We start from the raw sequence: 18,794 nt of genomic DNA, 5'->3' as shown, positions 1-18,794 counted from the left end.
TTAAGTCAGGTTTAAAGTTGCCTCAGTCAGACTTGAATTTTAGAAAATTGGCCTAAGTCCCTTTATTCTTTAATATTTCATGACAGACACAATGTTTTATGCATGTCAACAGTCCTTCACTTTGAAGGCTTTTTTGATTGAAATGATAAATAAATATCATATGCTCTGTATTTGGTCAAGTTTTCTGTGTTCTTCAAAATACCTGAAAAAATGACTTGGGTCACTTTTTTAATATAGTGACGATAAACTGTGTGGGATTGAGAGAGTAGAAGAGCCACCTCATGCCTGGACTAGCTGTTAGTTATGCTGCTGAAGGCTCTTTCCATGCACTAATTCTCTTTTCTTTGTGGCCTGACACTTGAAATAACTTTCTAACCTGTCCATGATGTAAAAAACACTTCTGCTGATGTACAAACCTTTAATGAAGTGATGGTAAATGAAAGAAGAAAGTGAAAGCAAGGGATGTTCAAAAATGAGCCGTTTTTTTCAGATGGCATCAAACAAAAGCCCACAAGCCTGGACATGCGCTTTTGGTGTCTCTTAATGTAAAAGCATTTTAAGTGTTCCTTGTTAGATAATGAAACAATGTCGTGAAAAACACAACAGAAAACAGACAGGTAATCAGAAAATGTGTTATTCTTTTGGGATACCTTTATTTTTCTATCTTGATTGATTGTTACATCAGACTTTGGTAATTGTAAATATTAGACATTAATCTCCTCAACAACAAGTTTAAAACGCGATGGACTTTCAGCATCTGTAGAGCCTGTTGATCCTCTGGATGTCCCAGTAGGACATGCCCCTCCTCTGGCCGATGCGGACGTTGGGGTTGGGGATGGGGGTGATGGAGTCTCTCCCGCGCCGGATGGAGAAGGCTGTTCTGTCATAGTGCATGATGGAGGAGTAGTCGTAGGGAGTGTTGAGGTTGTTGGTGTTCTGCTTGTAGAAGTTGTAGGCCATCTTGCGGTTGATGTTCTGCCAGTTGATCCTGACGTAGCGGTCGCGGTCGCTCCTGGTCTGTTCGTGCTGGAAGCCCAGAGCGTGGTTGATCTCGTGCTGGATGATGCCGTGGTAGAGGCAGCCCCGCCTGCTGAGAGACAGCACCTGTCTGCCTCCAGCTTTGCCCAGATTGGAGTAACATCCGGCTCTGTTCTCGATGCTGATGAAGTCCCGCTGGTTGGTGCGGGGGATGAAGCGGATGCAGGTTTTGCTGTGGAAGGCCTTCATGGCGTAGTTCATCATCTGCCTCTCCCGGCCTGTGAACTGGCTGCTCACGGTGAAGGGGATGATCACCAGGCCGTTGGAGCTTTTCCTCCACAGACACCTCTGGTACCAGCATCTAATAGCGTTTCTGGTTTTGGGAGCCAGCAGGTCTCCTTCCAGCAGGATCTCGTCTGTGGCGTTGTTGGTGGTCAGGATCCTGCTGCCGATGCCCATGGTATCTGGTTCTTCATCATAGTCCTCTTCTTCCTCACTGTCCACAGTGTCTGGGATTTCATCATAGTAATCTTTTTCTTCTTCTTCTGGGCTTTCCATGGCATCTGGGGTTTCAGCATAGTCATTTACTTCCTCTGGGATGTCCATGGTGTCTGGGACTTGGACATCTACATCCTCTAATTCTCCACTTCCTTCCTCCTGGAGAGGAAGAGCCTGAGAGAGGCCGAGCAGGAGCAGCAGCAGCAGGCTGGCAGAGGGACTCATCTTCAGGGAGGCTCTGGAGGCTTTGGAGCTTCTGTGGAAAGCTGCTGTGGAGAGACTCCTTGAAGCTTGATGTCTGACTCAGGTCAGTCCACACTCTTTATACTGTCCTCTACAGGTGTGTCTGCAGGAGGATTATGGGTAGGGGTGGTCCTAGTTCGGCCAAAATAAACCTGTGGAGGGAGGACTCCACAGACAAACCCACTTTTTAAACAAGCTCTGTGGTATCTGCTTTTTACAGAGATCAACCCAGATGAAAAGTTTACTTAATCATCTGCAGGCTTCCTCATGCTTCCTCATGGATCACCTTCACTAATGGCCTAGGTGTTTTTACTGGGAGAACATCAAGCAAGAAAAATCTAGTTTGTTGTCTTTGTGCCTCTTTCGGTTCAAAGCCACATATTTCCTGACCTTATCCTCTGCATGTGTTAGTGTTCACTACTGACTAGTGTAAAGAACAAGACAAGACAATAAAATATGGTACACTGATGATTGTGCCTGTATTCTGTGTTATTCTGTTGTCTTGTCCTGTCATATGTTGTGTGTCTGATCTGTGGGGCACAGTGTTTCGCCTCCATGTATCCTCAGATGTGTGTTTGGAAGTGATGATAAATTGATTCTGATTCTGGTTCTTCTGACAATAATCACATCCTGCTCTTTTTTAACAATAAGCGTTATCCCTCATTGTGAATATTTGCTGGGGAAAACATAAATAAATCTGTGTTTACAGACCGCTATAAATCCCCTGGCCCTGCACTTTCTGTGGTTACCGGTATTAAAAATGACCTCATCAAGAGTGCCCATCTCACTGTTGATGGTCTTGTTTGCTTTTGAAGCTCTTAAAGGAGTTGAACACTCCTCACGGGAGCTTTCAAAGTGAGCTGAATGGAGTGTGGGCAGCAGCCCCCCGAGCTCCTCCTCTGTGCACAGCACTGTCACATCATTTCTACTCTGAGTAGCTTTAGTGTAGGTAATCTGTCTTCATGCTTGACTGAGGTGTGCTCAGCTAGCTAAGGGCTGGTTAAAAATTCAAGACTTGCCACAGTCCCTCTATTACACACATCAGCAGCCCAGTGTATTATAGTGCTGCAGATGTTCAACATGAACATTTCAGACAAAGTGCTGCAGCGTCATTATGGACAAATGCTCAGGGACCACTACAACCTACAACATCATTATTTCATGATTTCCAATGTGTACTTTAGCTGCTTTGTTTTGACCCTGAAGGTGGTATGATCCTTCTCCTGGAGGGACTACATGTTGAGAAGGTGGCAGGTAATTGTACCACGTTCTTCACAGCTGTAAGAGTTTGGACTTCTCCTTGAAGGAAATTGCTTAATTCATTCAGTAAAGATAAGCAAAATGAAAAGTCTGGTTAATGTTGCCGAGGTGTGAGCCATCCAACTACCAGCCAGACACACAAGTATGGATTTTCTTTATCCTGGAAGTGGTTGAGTTTACATCTCCACAGTGCTCCCACCCCTCTATTATCTGTGTGATTCTTTACCATGACACTAAACGTTTCCCTATATAATTAATTATATTCTTTTTTATAAAATTCAAACAATCATTCAACACTGAAAAGAAATAAAACTTGGAAATGAATAAAAGGACACTGAGGTGGAAGGATCAAAGAGATGGACTGAATCCACTCTGAGGTTTTCTCATGCAGAAGAAATGAAAATGACAGCAGAGAGGGCAGACAAAGTGCCACAGGGACAGAGATAAAAAAAAAACACAGGGCAGCAATCCTCCATCATATCCGTGAAATAAGAGCGCACTCAGTGCCAGGGTCACTCACTGTTCGCCGTCCAGCTTTTGGCTTACAATATTTGTCGGCCGCTCAGAGGCTCTATCAGGACCAATTCAATAGCATCTGAAGCAGCACAATCTATCAGGCAAACTGTGGACTCAGCAGGAGGAGCAACCATTTGTCATGGAGTCACTCAGAGTACCGGCGGTGATTTAAGATCAACCACAGTGCCTGCTGATGCAGTGCAAGCAAAGTGAAGACATTATTTTAGGATGCCTCTTAATCACAGATCCTCAGGAGGAAGAATGCATTCACGCTTCAATCCTGTGACTAACAAATAAATTACCAGAACACTAATGCAAATGATATCACACTTAGATTTAGTGCAGACACCTCTAATGTCTTCTGTAGGCTCTGACCTATTTCCAAACCTTTATTCTGCACATGGTGAGGGCATAATGTTAAATATATTACTAATTCTGATCTATTGAACAAGATGAATGCACTCAATGAACCGATGTAACCAGAGCGGACGAACAGCAGCCACGTGATGTCACTCTTTTCTTAACCTCACCATACTTTAAAATAACCAGAGTATAAAAACATCACATATGAGTTTATACTGAGTCCTTGAGTCAGAGATGTATGATAAGTCTGCCGATACCACTTACATCTGAATGATTCCCTGAGAGCAGCGATGACACACGTGGGCTTTGGTTTTGGTTTTTGAAAGACAGGTTAAGATATATCTGTGATGCATCATCATTCCCAGCAAACCTTGCGCTTCTTTTTCCTGAAAAGCCAAAGATGAGTTTAAAAATCCTGGTAAAGAAGCTGATCCAAAAATGGTGTGGTATTTTATAATATAATAGAAAATATTTTAACCCTTAAAATACACTGCTGACATACTATTTTAAAGTACTTAATCCATTTGAAGCTGGTTATCAGTAGTCCTAATTCCACTGGTGATGAGTATGATAGTGTGCATATAATTTTTTTTTCTTTTCCACACTGAGTTCATGTTCTTACCCAGTGAACCTCAAAGTAAATCTGAGTCCATCTCTGTGATAAGCAAACACAACAAAGCATGTTTGAAGAGTGGGTTTGTCTGTGGAGTCCTCCCTCCACAGGTTTATTTTGGCCTAACTAGGACCACCCCTACCCATAATCCTCCTGCAGACACACCTGTAGAGGACAGTATAAAGAGTGTGGACTGACCTGAGTCAGACATCAAGCTTCAAGGAGTCTCTCCACAGCAGCTCTCCACAGAAGCTCCACAGCCTCCAGAGCCTCCCTGAAGATGAGTCCCTCTGCCAGCCTGCTGCTGCTGCTCCTGCTCGGCCTCTCTCAGGCTCTTCCTCTCCAGGAGGAAGGAAGTGGAGAATTAGAGGATGTAGATGTCCAAGTCCCAGACACCATGGACATCCCAGAGGAAGTAAATGACTATGCTGAAACCCCAGATGCCATGGAAAGCCCAGAAGAAGAAGAAAAAGATTACTATGATGAAATCCCAGACACTATGGACAGTGAGGAAGAAGAGGACTATGATGAAGAACCAGACACCATGGGCATCGGCAGCAGGATCCTGACCACCAACAACGCCACAGACGAGATCCTGCTGGAAGGAGACCTGCTGGCTCCCAAAACCAGAAATGCTATTAGATGCTGGTACCAGAGGTGTCTGTGGAGGAAAAGCTCCAACGGCCTGGTGATCATCCCCTTCACCGTGAGCAGCCAGTTCACAGGCCGGGAGAGGCAGATGATGAACTACGCCATGAAGGCCTTCCACAGCAAAACCTGCATCCGCTTCATCCCCCGCACCAACCAGCGGGACTTCATCAGCATCGAGAACAGAGCCGGATGTTACTCCAATCTGGGCAAAGCTGGAGGCAGACAGGTGCTGTCTCTCAGCAGGCGGGGCTGCCTCTACCACGGCATCATCCAGCACGAGATCAACCACGCTCTGGGCTTCCAGCACGAACAGACCAGGAGCGACCGCGACCGCTACGTCAGGATCAACTGGCAGAACATCAACCGCAAGATGGCCTACAACTTCTACAAGCAGAACACCAACAACCTCAACACTCCCTACGACTACTCCTCCATCATGCACTATGACAGAACAGCCTTCTCCATCCGGCGCGGGAGAGACTCCATCACCCCCATCCCCAACCCCAACGTCCGCATCGGCCAGAGGAGGGGCATGTCTTACTGGGACATCCAGAGGATCAACAGGCTCTACAGATGCTGAAAGTCAATCATGTTTTAGAGTTGTTTTCGAAGAAATAAATGTTATGAATAGTTAAATATACAAGTCCAAAGTATCTTAAGTAATTAAACAAATATCTAAATCTCATTTCTGTCTCTTTGTGTCTTTTCTTTGTGTTTATAAATAAGAGTACTGCGTTGTTAAATGACATGGAGCTGTCTCATTCAGTCTGAGTATCTTGGTATAATCCACAAACCTTTGACCAAATATGCAACTTGGTTCTGACACTCTAAGAATACAACATGATGCTCCTGACTCTGTTTCTAGGATTGTAAATTAGCATTCACACTGCAGGTACAGAAGATCTAGATCTAAGTTTTATTTATTCATATTCATGTGTTAGTCAGATTGATTTTTTTTTAGCTCAGTCTGAACAACACACATGAAATCTGATTGCATCAGTTCTCATTGGAGTACACTCAGATCATTTGAGACCTCAGATTAGAAAGAGGAGCGAAATCAGCTCTCTGTTTGAGGTTTGTTCTGACTCTGAAAATGTTTGAAACTAATATTAGACGTCTATGCTTCATCAATCGGTTACAGGCCTCAGATCCTGCATCACACAGGCATGACAGTTTGTGGGGAAAGATGGGAAGTGAGATCATGCACATCACAAGGGTTACCAAGTGGGCACATATCTCACTAAAGTGTGCTCAGGTTAGCTACACAACATCTAAACAGTGGGATTTGGGTCACAGAGCCACCCTCCCCAATGCCAGCTCCCACTGTCCATCAGAGGCAAGACCACTTAAAGGGGCTGTGAGGAGTTTGGAAGTGATCTTGAAAAAAATCTCCCTTCTAGATCCATGCCTGATCGTAATCCATACTCTAAAATGAGATTATCAGTGCCAATGTAGTTTATTTCGAAATGTTACTTTGTAGCTTCTTCTCAACTCCCGATCGGGTAGAGCAAGATTAGAGTGATTTATGGCAAGCCCAAGGATGTTTTCCAAAGCGCCTACTAGCTACAATTAGGCAAACGCAGGCAGTTGCCTGGGGCCCCAAGATTCCTGGGGCCCCCAAAGCATCTCTTGAAAACTGATTTATGAAGTTCTCTTCAATTGAAAGCATTTCTTTTTTTCCAAATCTTACTTCACATGCTTCAAAATACATCAAAAGGCTTAATCTTTAATGATCCTGGGTACCCCCCCCCCCCCTCCCTTCTTATTCAATGGGCTATTCCATGTTACAACACATCTGAAAATTTAATTCAGGAAGAAAGTGGTAAAAATCACTTTTTCTCCCATTTTTTTCTTATTTTCAACCAAGTCAGAAATAAAAACAATGTTGCTCTGAGATTTGAGATAAACATATAAGACTTTTAGTATTTTAAGGACTTTATCTAGCCCAGGAAATATGATAATTTTCTCAAAATCAAACTTTTTGAGTTGGCGATAAACATTATTGTACAAAATCTCTTTTTTTTTGGATACATAACTCACTGGACAGGGGGTCAAATAAAAATACATTAACTTTGAAATAAAAGTTTGTAATATCACCTCTTTCAGTAGATTTTTTTTTACCAGTTTTATGTTGTGCTTGATATTTACACATTTGTTCTTTACTAAATTTTTTTTTTTTTTTTCAAAATTTACCTATTGTAATGTTTTTCACTTCACACTTTCTTGTTTGTTACTGTTACTCTGTAAATTTCCCACTGTGGGACAAATAAACTGTCAATTGACCAGATTTCAAATCCAGGACAAAGTGGACTAAATTATGTATTCACTTTTTTCAAAATCAAACTTAAGTACTGAACTTGGGGAAATGCATTTAGTTGTGTTAAGTTACCATGTACAAGATTAGCACTGTCTCATGCCTTGATTCTTGGAAAGAGACAGTGGACCCAGGGAAGGCCAGTCTAGCTCTGAGGAAGATGAGTTACAAGGACATGGAGGGCCCCATTGACTGGGTTTGCCTTGGGCCCCAAAACGACTTAATACGCCCCTGCGCCTACTACATAGTAGATGTGAATGTAGTATGTAGTAGGCACTACATACTACCTACTGCTTTAACTTGTATGTAGTATGATTGTTCTATTGTATGGGGGACCAAAAATGCCAAAATAAAAAAAGAAAAGTGAAAAAAAAGAAAACATATACAAAAGTAAATAATTAAATAAATAAATAAAAGTAAAATTAGATAAAGAAATAAATACAAAAATAAATGTGAAAATAGAATTAAATATCAATAAATAACAAAATAAAATTGTTCTGCTCTCATATTTATTTATTTATTATTATATTTCTATATTTATTTTTCTGGCAGACACTGCCAACATGAAATACCAAAAGAAAAGTTATTTAAATGAGGGGACGGTCCTAATTGGTCTTTGGTTAAACTGTTTGCCTCTTGGTTGATCTACAAGTGTGCAGAAATGGGCCAGATGTGACTTTCAACAGCCAGAGAAAGAGGAAATCACCCCATGACTCTCCACAGCTGCATCTCCTTTACAATTTGTCTCAAAATCAAAGCAATATTTCTGAAGTTTTTATAAAGTTTAGTTGTTTCTTGCTGGTGTTGTCAGTACGACTGGAATTGTACACAACTTGAGTAAAACGAAACGTAATGTCCATCTGGACACTGCACTGATGATGATGCTGATTCATGAAGATAGGTGCTTTTATTTCCTGGTCAAACTGTTAGCTGTGACACGCCAATTCAAAACAGGCAGGAGCAAAACCCTGAATGAAATGTATCATCTCCAGCTCATCTGTTCTCCCTCCTGCTGCGCTCTGACCCACGCCTGCCAACACTCCTGTTTTCTGCTGGAGTATCCCGGTTTTTAACCCTCTCTCCCACTGAACTCCCAGTTTGGAATTTCTCCCAATTTTCACCCATATTTTCATGTTGATACTATCCCTACTACATACTAAATTCCAGCCAAAATAGTAGGCTCTGCTAGTGTAGTAGGTGGTTTGGAAAACGCCACACCGGCTGGCAAAGTTTAGAAGTACAAAGAAAGATCTGTGTTATTCTCTGCTGAAAACGATTTCTTGGATTAATTTTGTAGTGATGGTGGAAATGCAGACGATGCGGCCAATGAAGCCGGCCTCCTTTCAGGGAGCTGCGAAGGACAGATTTGGTGAATCCTGAGCCTTATGTATCCCCTGATTTATTGTGCATGAATGCTGAAGATGATGAGAAGAGGATGGACACAGCCGAACCCCAGAAGGTGTCCTGTTTTAAATAGTTGTGAAGGGTTCCTGGCAACAACTATGAGATTGTATTTCTAAAACATTGGAGATTTTGTTACCATGGAAAGTCTCCTGTGTGGGCTTTTTTAAGTAATATGTAAAGGAAAAACACTCCTTTCTATGAATCTTCTCACTAAAAAGACTGACTTTTACATAATTAAAAAACACTGAATCTGAGTCTAAGTACCTCATTTCTCTATCTGCACTCTCTGTAGGGAGTGATTATTTTTCTAACTCAGCAGTTTGGAAGATATAAAAATCAGAAATTTGTCAAATCAGAGAAGCAGCTCCCATGATTGACACATCTGGCACCCTGTAGCTGTTAGTGAGGAGGCTTAAAGCCCACCTCTTGTGTCAGCAATTCCAATATGGCCCCCGCTGACGAAAGGCTTTATTTCTCTGTAGTAGGAACACACAGAGCACTTTATAGCGTTCAGCAAGTTAGAAACTTCAAGACACCTCGAGTACAGACAAAAATGAATATATTTCCAACACTGAAAGTGAGATTATGTGTCCTATAAGTATGAACTTCAAATGAATGACAATAGACTGATCTAAACACTTAAAGTATTCACCATCATATAACATTTATTATTGGAGTAAAAGTGAAAGGAGTCACAGTCTACAGGTGAATGCTGGGGGGTAGTGGGGCCGAAGTGTGAAAGCAGAGCAGAGCAGTGATATACTTGAAACAGGCAGAAACTTAAAATCCTGCAGCTTCAAGAGACACTTGATTGGAGGATATGTGTCAGCTGATTGTGAGAGTGAGACAAGGCAATCGTGAGCGTAGAGCATATTTATTTGTTTTCTGATCTTATATAAATACATTTAATCTAACTCAAGTGTACAGCTAAAATTCATGACCTGACATTTCAAAGTTAATCCAAACACTGCATAATTGAATAAAAGCAGATTACTATCTAACATAAATATTTTTCAGTCATTAAAAGGAGGAAAGTTGAGGAAAAAAAAAATAGCCAGGGGCGTGGCGTGGAGATTTTTTTTGAGGAAGCCAAGTGAGACAAAAGCCTCTTATCTGTATTTTTTTTTAGGGAGTGGGGTACATAAAAGACTATGTTGCAGTTTGTATCGCTATTTCATGTAACGGAACGACCTGTTAGAGCCCCCAGAGAGCGCTCGTTTTACTTACTTTGAAACCCGACACACACCCTTTCACTCTCCCACTCTCACTCACTCATTCACACTCGTACATTGTCCTCTTGACTTAGCTTAAACATCTTATTAATTCATTCAACCGCCCACTTAAGCACACAACCGGCCGCTTCATGCACACTGCTAATGTGCTAACCTCCCTGATTTTATTCAGTGGCTCGATGATGATGACGATACTGTGATTTGATTGGTTTGAGGCCAAAGACGGGGTGGCTTCCCTTGACACAGTCTTGGTCAATCACAGATGAGCAGTGTCATGACCACGGCCTTATCTGATTGGTTAATCATTCTTGTTTTTTTTCACCAAGGGACGCCAACTCGGCTTGGCTTCCTTGCGGACAACAGCGTGCAGTATCGTATTTTCACCACTCATTTGCCATAGAACATTTACGAGGGCGCTGTTTTACACATTGTAAAATGCTCAATAACTAGAGGAGAGGAATAAGGAAGAGATGACAGGGACAAAACACAGAAGAAGTATCGAAACTGTTAAAAAGGAACATTTTCATTAAATCTCAGCTACAGACTAAAAAAAGAGAGGAAGCATGGCTTCCCTTGGCCTCCGGGAGAAAACGCCACTGAAAATAGCATCTACATTTAAGCACTGAAATGGGCAAGAGAAGCCTAGAGTGTTTGGGATTTTGTTCATAGTTGATGTTTCAAAATGATTATCTTGCTGAGGCACAATGTCAAAAGCGGTGAACAGGCAACTAAAGTCAGTGAAGGGAAAAAAGGGTCAGTTTTTTTGCCTGTTTTTCATACTGTTTATAAAGTACTGGTAGTAGTGGACTGCTCCAGTACATGACACATTCACCTGTTCACAGCACGTTCATACAATTAGACCAGAGGCTGCTGTTTGAAACGCACTGGCATTAACTAGTTCCTGTCAAACAACACTAGCACAGCTATTAGGGCAGTTTGAGGTTAAATGTCAGAGACACCTCAGCATGGGGGAAGACAGGACAGACAGGATTTCTGATCTAGAGGCAACTAACTCCACCACTGAGCCACAGCCTCCCATAGACACACCTGCCAGAAAACATGCTTTGTACTTTTTAAACAAAAGGTCTCTGTAGAGACCCTCAGTCTGATGGTTTCAGACAATATTCATATCAGAAAACAAGAGAGGACGACCCAGATGCAGCTAAAACAAAACTTTTATTTTAACTAAACTCAAAACCTCAAAAAACTAACAAAAGAAACAAACCAAAAACACTCAAAAACTCAAAAGGTACCAAAGCACAGGGAGCAAACGAGACATGAAGCAGGACAGCCAGAGTAACAATGGTTACATGAGGATTTTTTCGTCTTTCCAAATGAAATCTTTCTGAATGACTTTTCCAAAAACAATACCATATATGGAAAGGAATACTACAATCTCTAGGCCCTGTTCTACGAAGCAAGTTCAGTCTAGCGAGATAGCCTTGGAGCTACATCGCTGAACTGAGCGCGGTAGCCGGAGGTCTCGCTACACGGTTTTACGACACTGGTTATCAACCTCATAAGTTGATCCAGCTAGGCAATGAGCGCGTGCACGCATATAAGGCGGAGCCCGCTGCTTCTGACCAATCGCGAACATGGAGCAGTCTGGAGCATCAGAGCAGGCCGGAGAGAGAAGGACCACATACTTCACACAGGAGGAGCAGGAGGTGATCATGAGGAAGTATGACGAGGTGGAACATGTAATTAACGTTAAAAGCAACACCGCCGCCGCTGCTGAAGCACGAAAGGAGTGCTGGCAGAAAATTGCTGACAGTCAAAATGCGTAAGTGTAGTGCAAAAAAAATCTTCTCTGCCATTATCATCCTGGAAAAGCACTGTTCATCATGCACTTTTACTGTAATATGCACCATACCTAATTTATTTCATAGATGAATTTATTCATGTGTTCATTCCTATTGTGTTTACATTTTTTGTGTGATATGTAGCCCACATGAGCCCTCCATGAGCCCTCCATGAATACCTGTCACAATTTTAAGACGGGCAATAAAATCTTGTCATGGAACAGAAGTGTTGGCATTGAAGATCTTATTACGGCAATGAGAGTTCTTCATTCTCTTTAACTACCTGTAGAAAGTGTTATGTACTACCAACCCCTCCCTGGAAAACCGGTAACTTCAGAGTCCCTGAAAACTCTCACGCGCCGGAGTGCTCCTCGGACAATGCGAGCTCCGATGTCCACAGGATCCTCTAAAAACAGACAAGCCATTTTTTCATGAGGGCTCATTGGTCAGTGGGTGGGGTTTTTATAGTCAGCGAGTTCAATCTGGAACCTAACCTGCCCCGGAGCAGGTTAGCCGTTCAGCGTATGTTGCCATGAAGACTCGCCTCGCTGAGGAGTGATCCCGTGTCGTTGAACAAGGAATCTGAAACCTATCCTCAAAGCTACCTCGCTAGGCAGTAATCCTGCTTCGTAGAACAGGGCCCTGGTCTACATGGGCTGCTATAATCAAACAGAATAGTCAATGGGGCATGCATAAACAAACATAAAGAAATTGAGTAATGTCTCTAGTTGTGTCTTTCGTCGTATCTGAGCATGCTCTGACAGAATGCACCCTGACAACATTCCATTTGAGTGGATACATGATACCTCAATCTGTTTGGGGAAAGGAATATTCAACCCCTGTGAAACCGATTAAATGTCCGTTCAGATCGGCACTTTTCTTTCCGAATGAGGTGTGTACAAAGGTTAAATTCTTTCCGACTGAGCAAATAAACCAAATGCAAGCAGAATATTTGGGTCCATGTATACGTGGCTAGTGACAGCAAACAATGAACCAAAAAAGAGCGCATGGAACACAGAGACTTTATAGACAGGGGAGTGATCAACACAGGTGTGAAACATGACACAGGCGAAACACATGAGGATCAATCAACAAGGAGGGAAACACAAGGAGAACCAAACCAAACACAGAGAAACTCAAGACAGAGACTAAATACATTAAAGACACTGAAACACTAAAGATAACCACAAAAAGACATACACCTGACCAGAACCAAATCAAAACCACAAGGAACACAAACTAAGGACAAAAACAGGAAACACAGAACACTCAACAAGAATAACTAGAATTAACACAAAAAAACACAAGACAAGAAGCACTAATATAAACCAAGAACCTCAAATCCAAAACCCAGAATAACACAAAACCAAACTGAAAACCCACACCATGACAAGCCGTTCGGTATGTCTGAGACATCATGAGGATCAACCTGCTCTACAGCTGCTAATGGAAAACGCTTCATTGTCACATTTTCTTGTAGGAGTGGGAGAAAAAATTGAAAATTGATACATCAGGATTTTGTTTGACAATATAAAAATCATGATTCTTTGTCAAAACAATCAATTTTTTTTTTTTCAAATTGAAATTCTTCCTTTCAGTCTTTGTTTATGAGTTAAATGTTTCTCTCCAACTTAGGTGATGAGCATTTTGTGGGAAAAAATATGGCTCCTGGTATAGTCTATAGACAATAACATCATTATTTAACTTTTTCAAATGGTCTGGTAGGAAAAAGCAAACTAAGAATAGCAAAAATTGTAAATATGGAAGAATTGCACTTTAAATCAAATCGGCACCCCAAAAATTGCAATAGAATCCAATCGCAAAAGTAGCATATTGTCGCGGCCCTACTTTCTTGCTCTGTAATTCGCTCAAAGCTTAACACTGAAATGTGATCATGAGGCTCAAGATCTCTTAAGTGACATTTTAGGGAGCTCTCATGTTGGGTGGATTCTGTGAGTCTTTTGGATAAAATCTTTAAATGGTTTTACTACAAGAATTATGAAGAAACTTTAAAATAGCAAAGAAGGTGATCCATGAGGAAGCATGAGGAAGCCTGCAGATAAGTACAGTAAACTCTTCATATGGGTCCATCTCTGTAGAAAGCAGATACCACAAAGCATGTTTAAAGAGTGGGTTTGTCTGTGGAGTCCTCCCTCCACAGGTTTATTTTGGCCTAACTAAGACCACCCCTACCCATAATCCTCCTGCAGACACACCTGTAGAGGAGAGTATAAAGAGTGTGGACTGACCTGAGTCAGACATCAAGCTTCAAGGAGTCTCTCCACAGCAGCTCTCCACAGAAGCTCCACAGCCTCCAGAGCCTCCAGAGCCTCCCTGAAGATGAGTCCCTCTGCCAGCCTGCTGCTGCTGCTCCTGCTCGGCCTCTCTCAGGCTCTTCCTCTCCAGGAGGAAGGAAGTGGAGAATTAGAGGATGTAGATGTCCAAGTCCCAGACACCATGGACATCCCAGAGGAAGTAAATGACTATGCTGAAACCCCAGATGCCATGGAAAGCCCAGAAGAAGAGGAAGAAAAAGATTACTATGATGAAATCCCAGACACTATGGACAGTGAGGAAGAAGAGGACTATGATGAAGAACCAGACACCATGGGCATCGGCAGCAGGATCCTGACCACCAACAACGCCACAGACGAGATCCTGCTGGAAGGAGACCTGCTGGCTCCCAAAACCAGAAACGCTATTAGATGCTGGTACCAGAGGTGTCTGTGGAGGAAAAGCTCCAACGGCCTGGTGATCATCCCCTTCACCGTGAGCAGCCAGTTCACAGGCCGGGAGAGGCAGATGATGAACTACGCCATGAAGGCCTTCCACAGCAAAACCTGCATCCGCTTCATCCCCCGCACCAACCAGCGGGACTTCATCAGCATCGAGAACAGAGCCGGATGTTACTCCAATCTGGGCAAAGCTGGAGGCAGACAGGTGCTGTCTCTCAGCAGGCGGGGCTGCCTCTACCACGGCATCATCCAGCACGAGATCAACCACGCTCTGGGCTTCCAGCACGAACAGACCAGGAGCGACCGCGACCGCTACGTCAGGATCAACTGGCAGAACATCAACCGCAAGATGGCCTACAACTTCTACAAGCAGAACACCAACAACCTCAACACTCCCTACGACTACTCCTCCATCATGCACTATGACAGAACAGCCTTCTCCATCCGGCGCGGGAGAGACTCCATCACCCCCATCCCCAACCCCAACGTCCGCATCGGCCAGAGGAGGGGCATGTCTTACTGGGACATCCAGAGGATCAACAGGCTCTACAGATGCTGAAAGTCCATCATGTTTTAAAGTTGATATCTTGGAGGTTGATAATGATAATTAAACAGTTTAAAAAAATCTCTGAAACTTGTGTCTCTGTGCCTTGTTTTTTCTCAAATGTTTGAAATAAGAACAATGTGTTATTAAATAATCAGCTCTTTTCAGTCACTGCATCTTGTCACAAACACAACACAGACTTCTGTTTTTACACAAATGAACAGAACAATCCAGGAGGGGGATGATGAAACAAAAGTTTCTTTATTTCTGATTTCTGTCTCTGTCCCTTTTATACATTTAAATCTGGAAGAGTAAAGTCATTTTAAAATGATCAGAAACTGTACCATGCAGTCAATGAATCTTGTTTACACGAACAAAATGTGAAATTTGCAGCTTGATTCTGACAGAGACCAAGAATACAACACAGAACTCTTGACACCATAGCTGCTCACTACAGTACAGACTCTAAATATTATAGAAATACATTTTTCTTTAAAAGGTGCCACAATCAAAACACATGAAGCTCACATTCTGTAAGGCTGTTTTGGGAGTATATGATCCCTGGTTGACAGTTGTTTGATCAGCCTGCTCAAACTTTTATGAGGCCCAGTAAATGAGTTCTGTGGACTCAATTCTCTTTTAGGTTGACGCCTGACAATTTGCCAAATTGTCTCTGCAAAGGTGCTTGTTCTGTTGTTGCTATAGACTCTTGTTATAAACTTCTGGTACCCCCAGGTGATGGCCATCAGGTGCATTACCTGTTTGTTAGTACCTGGAAGCATAAGTCCTGCTACAGAGGCCAGGCGGCGTCTGTTCTATGAATCAACATGCTACGTTTGATTTGGATAGGGTCCGTGCAGGCAACTTTAATTTGGTGTTCAGCAAAACCAAGTTCTAGCATGATCTTGAGTGTGATGGTGTGAGGCGGCACCTCCCACACTGGAGGTACAAAGTTTTTACAAAGTTTGTCATCATTAGAGAAAAAAATCTGTGCAGAGAGATTCAGCAATCTTTGGCAATCTCCACAATGTGGGACCAAACCTGAAACTCAAAGGGGAAGACTTGGGCCAGAGTGACCAACACAACCATGTTAGCTTACTTGAGTCGAATGCTGGTTGATGAATGGGATGATGTCTCACAACAGCGTGAGGAGGAGGAGCCAGGCTGTTGTGGCTTCATACAGATCTTCTACACACTACTGAGGCTCCTGTTTGTTGATGAATAACTTAAGTTGCTAGTTTTTCTTGTTTCTTCAGACTTTAATCACCTAATCCACCAAACAACAGCAAACAGGACTCAACAGTAGAATAAGCTGTTTGTCATTGACAGAGGAGATTTGGCTAATTTTTCATGGGTGCAACCCACAAACTTAGCTCTGCTGCTCATTGCACAAATACATGTTCCTTATAAATTAGGCTGCGTTTAAAAGGGAAATAAACAAACTTGACAACAGTACAAGACTTGTTGACAAGAAGCAATGTTACAACAAATAAATAATCTCCTAAACACAAATTTCCTTACTTTTTTTTCTAAATTTAGAAATGAAATGATGAGTGTAGGATAAGTTTCTGGAGAGATGCTGTAACTTGTTTTCGTTTCGTTGTAGAAACCACAACATAACATGATGCTGAGCTGTGTTGCAGGGCTGCTGACGTGTATGAATGTATGTTTCTGTGAATGGAAGGAGTAAACAGACACTCAGCTAGCTTTATCTCTCTTTAATTCATAATCTAAAGGATTTGACCTGCAGTGTCTGACACTGCTCTGTTTACCTGTTGATTTTATCATCACTTCATTTGAATTGTCACCACTAAAAACCACTAACAGGCCCTAGGATGAACCACAGAGACACGATTAGCACAGTATAAAAAACGTTTCTTTTTAATTAACACAGTTAGAATCAATGCTGGTTAGTGCGACAGCCCTGTTTCTGACTGTAGCACCCATATTTTCCGATTCAATGATTTCTGTAAGAGCAGGACTCTGGGATAATGAAGCAAATGTCATCAAACATTGGACATGTCCTTTTTATTAAAGTTTGATCTGTGTTGATGCCTCACCCTTCAGATGATTTGTTTGTTTGTTTGATAAACTGAATTCTGACCCTTCTGTAAAGTGACTGTTGTTGGGTATTGCTAATGTAATTTCTCTGTCTCCATCGCTGTGACGAAAATGTACTTGTTTTCATTTGATATTAATGAAAGATTTGATGTCAGTATAACCTGTGAAGCTCTCTTTCAGAATGTTCATGCATGTCGAAAAGGTGCTTTACCTCAGTTTGTCATTCCTCCCTTTACTTATCATCCTGTGTGAAGGCCTCAGTGGTAAAACATTAGATAAGGAGGTGAATGTAACATCAGTAAAGCTTTATTATCTCACTCTGAACCACGACTGGGTTAAAAAGTGAGGAAAAGTTGGAGAGGATAAACCGTCTGTTGAGCTTCAGAAAGTCAGAGCTTCTTGAAGGTGTTGGTTCAGTCTCAGCTCGGTGTAATTTGGTCTGTTCAGTTAAAACAACCTCAGCATCAAATTTCAGATCCTGTCTCAAACATATAAGCTCAACTAAAACTTCTTGTTCACTTTTTTATTTAAAAGACAGTATCTGTGATTGAATGCAGAAACTTGCATCAAATGTAGTCAATACAGGCCTCAGTTTAATCAGAAGTTTAGTTTTAGACAGCTGCTATAAGCTTCCTACTTCAGCTCACTTCCTGTAGAGAGACGTATCAGCAGCTGGGTTGATCTGCAGATTGTTTAACTTCACAGCTAGTTTGGTGCCAGTGTTGGTTCTTAGAAACACTGTTGATTAAAACTGTGACAAGACAGTGAAATTAAGCCAATATTAATGTGTCTACACTAAAAACTACAATCTGATCTAATCTATAGTTTCAAAATTTATACAGGAGAGTTTCGAATGTTGAGAGAGTTGAAACAGTAATGCATCTCAAAATCTGTGAACATTGTTACATAAAAAAACTTTTCTGATTAAAAAAACACATGGCTTTTTTTAAAACAGTTGTGGTTCAAATGTTTTGTCCTGCCACCTGTTCTGAAGGTTGGATGAGTCTTTGAGCTCATCTGTCATTGGCTTATTCGCTCCAATAAACTTTAAACACATTGGTTCCTTAATGTTTAACAGGATTCATCCCTTTACCGATGATCACTGCTTTAGTTTTCTGGTGAAAACTTTAATTGGGGAAAAAGGTAAGAAAGAAAAAAAGTCTTTTGATAAAGATTACATGTTGACAAAAATGAAAAAGGATCAAAATATCTCTGTTTTGGGGATAACTTAGTCTGGTAAAAATGTCTCAGTGGTGTCTTACTTAACATGGACATAACCAATACCATTTACAGATCTAACCCAGTAAACCTCAAAGTTAATCTGAGTCCATCTCTGTGATGAACAGACATAACAAAGCATGTTTAAAGAGTGGGTTTGTCTGTGGAGTCCTCCCTCCACAGGTTTATTTTAGCCTAACTAAGACCACCCCTACCCATAATCCTCCTGCAGACACACCTGTAGAGGAGAGTATAAAGAGTGTGGACTGACCTAAGTCAGACATCAAGCTTCAAGGAGTCTCTCCACAGCAGCTCTCCACAGAAGCTCCACAGCCTCCAGAGCCTCCAGAGCCTCCCTGAAG

General features: G+C 41.9%; 3 protein-coding genes across 6 annotated transcripts; 2 read left to right on the top strand and 1 right to left on the bottom strand.

Moving 5' to 3' along the window:
* Positions 1-750: 750 nt before the first annotated feature.
* LOC141787672 (high choriolytic enzyme 1-like) lies at positions 751-1,701 on the bottom strand. 2 transcript variants are annotated; one of them, XM_074666271.1, is made up of 2 exons: positions 1,626-1,701; positions 751-1,463 (listed from the first exon to the last, which is right to left on the bottom strand). In XM_074666271.1, the coding sequence occupies exons 1-2, from the start codon at positions 1,699-1,701 to the stop codon at positions 751-753; spliced, it is 789 nt and encodes a 262-aa protein (XP_074522372.1). The 2 variants fall into 2 exon arrangements, with proteins under 2 accessions (XP_074522372.1, XP_074522371.1); XM_074666270.1 differs by having other exon boundaries at positions 751-1,701.
* A 3,050-nt stretch (positions 1,702-4,751) lies between these two features.
* LOC141787671 (high choriolytic enzyme 1-like) lies at positions 4,752-5,702 on the top strand. 2 transcript variants are annotated; one of them, XM_074666269.1, is made up of 2 exons: positions 4,752-4,827; positions 4,990-5,702. In XM_074666269.1, exons 1-2 carry the CDS (start codon positions 4,752-4,754, stop codon positions 5,700-5,702), a joined length of 789 nt encoding a protein of 262 aa, XP_074522370.1. The 2 variants fall into 2 exon arrangements, with proteins under 2 accessions (XP_074522370.1, XP_074522369.1); XM_074666268.1 differs by having other exon boundaries at positions 4,752-5,702.
* Positions 5,703-14,214: 8,512 nt separating this feature from the next.
* On the top strand, positions 14,215-15,168 carry LOC141787674 (high choriolytic enzyme 1-like). 2 transcript variants are annotated; one of them, XM_074666275.1, is made up of 2 exons: positions 14,215-14,290; positions 14,456-15,168. In XM_074666275.1, the coding sequence occupies exons 1-2, from the start codon at positions 14,215-14,217 to the stop codon at positions 15,166-15,168; spliced, it is 789 nt and encodes a 262-aa protein (XP_074522376.1). The 2 variants fall into 2 exon arrangements, with proteins under 2 accessions (XP_074522376.1, XP_074522375.1); XM_074666274.1 differs by having other exon boundaries at positions 14,215-15,168.
* Positions 15,169-18,794: the final 3,626 nt, after the last annotated feature.

This window comes from Halichoeres trimaculatus, unplaced genomic scaffold (genome assembly GCF_033239565.1).
Source record: "Halichoeres trimaculatus isolate MK-OKI-2021-1 unplaced genomic scaffold, fHalTri1.1 fHalTri1_scaffold_3, whole genome shotgun sequence".
Taxonomy (NCBI): domain Eukaryota; kingdom Metazoa; phylum Chordata; class Actinopteri; order Labriformes; family Labridae; genus Halichoeres; species Halichoeres trimaculatus.
This window is presented reverse-complemented; position numbering and strand designations above follow the sequence as displayed.

Bases quoted from the DNA above. Each gene is read 5' to 3' on its own strand.
- LOC141787672 (XM_074666270.1), bottom strand. From the start codon at position 1,701: ATGAGTCCCTCTGCCAGCCTGCTGCTGCTGCTCCTGCTCGGCCTCTCT.
- LOC141787671 (XM_074666268.1), top strand. From the start codon at position 4,752: ATGAGTCCCTCTGCCAGCCTGCTGCTGCTGCTCCTGCTCGGCCTCTCT.
- LOC141787674 (XM_074666274.1), top strand. From the start codon at position 14,215: ATGAGTCCCTCTGCCAGCCTGCTGCTGCTGCTCCTGCTCGGCCTCTCT.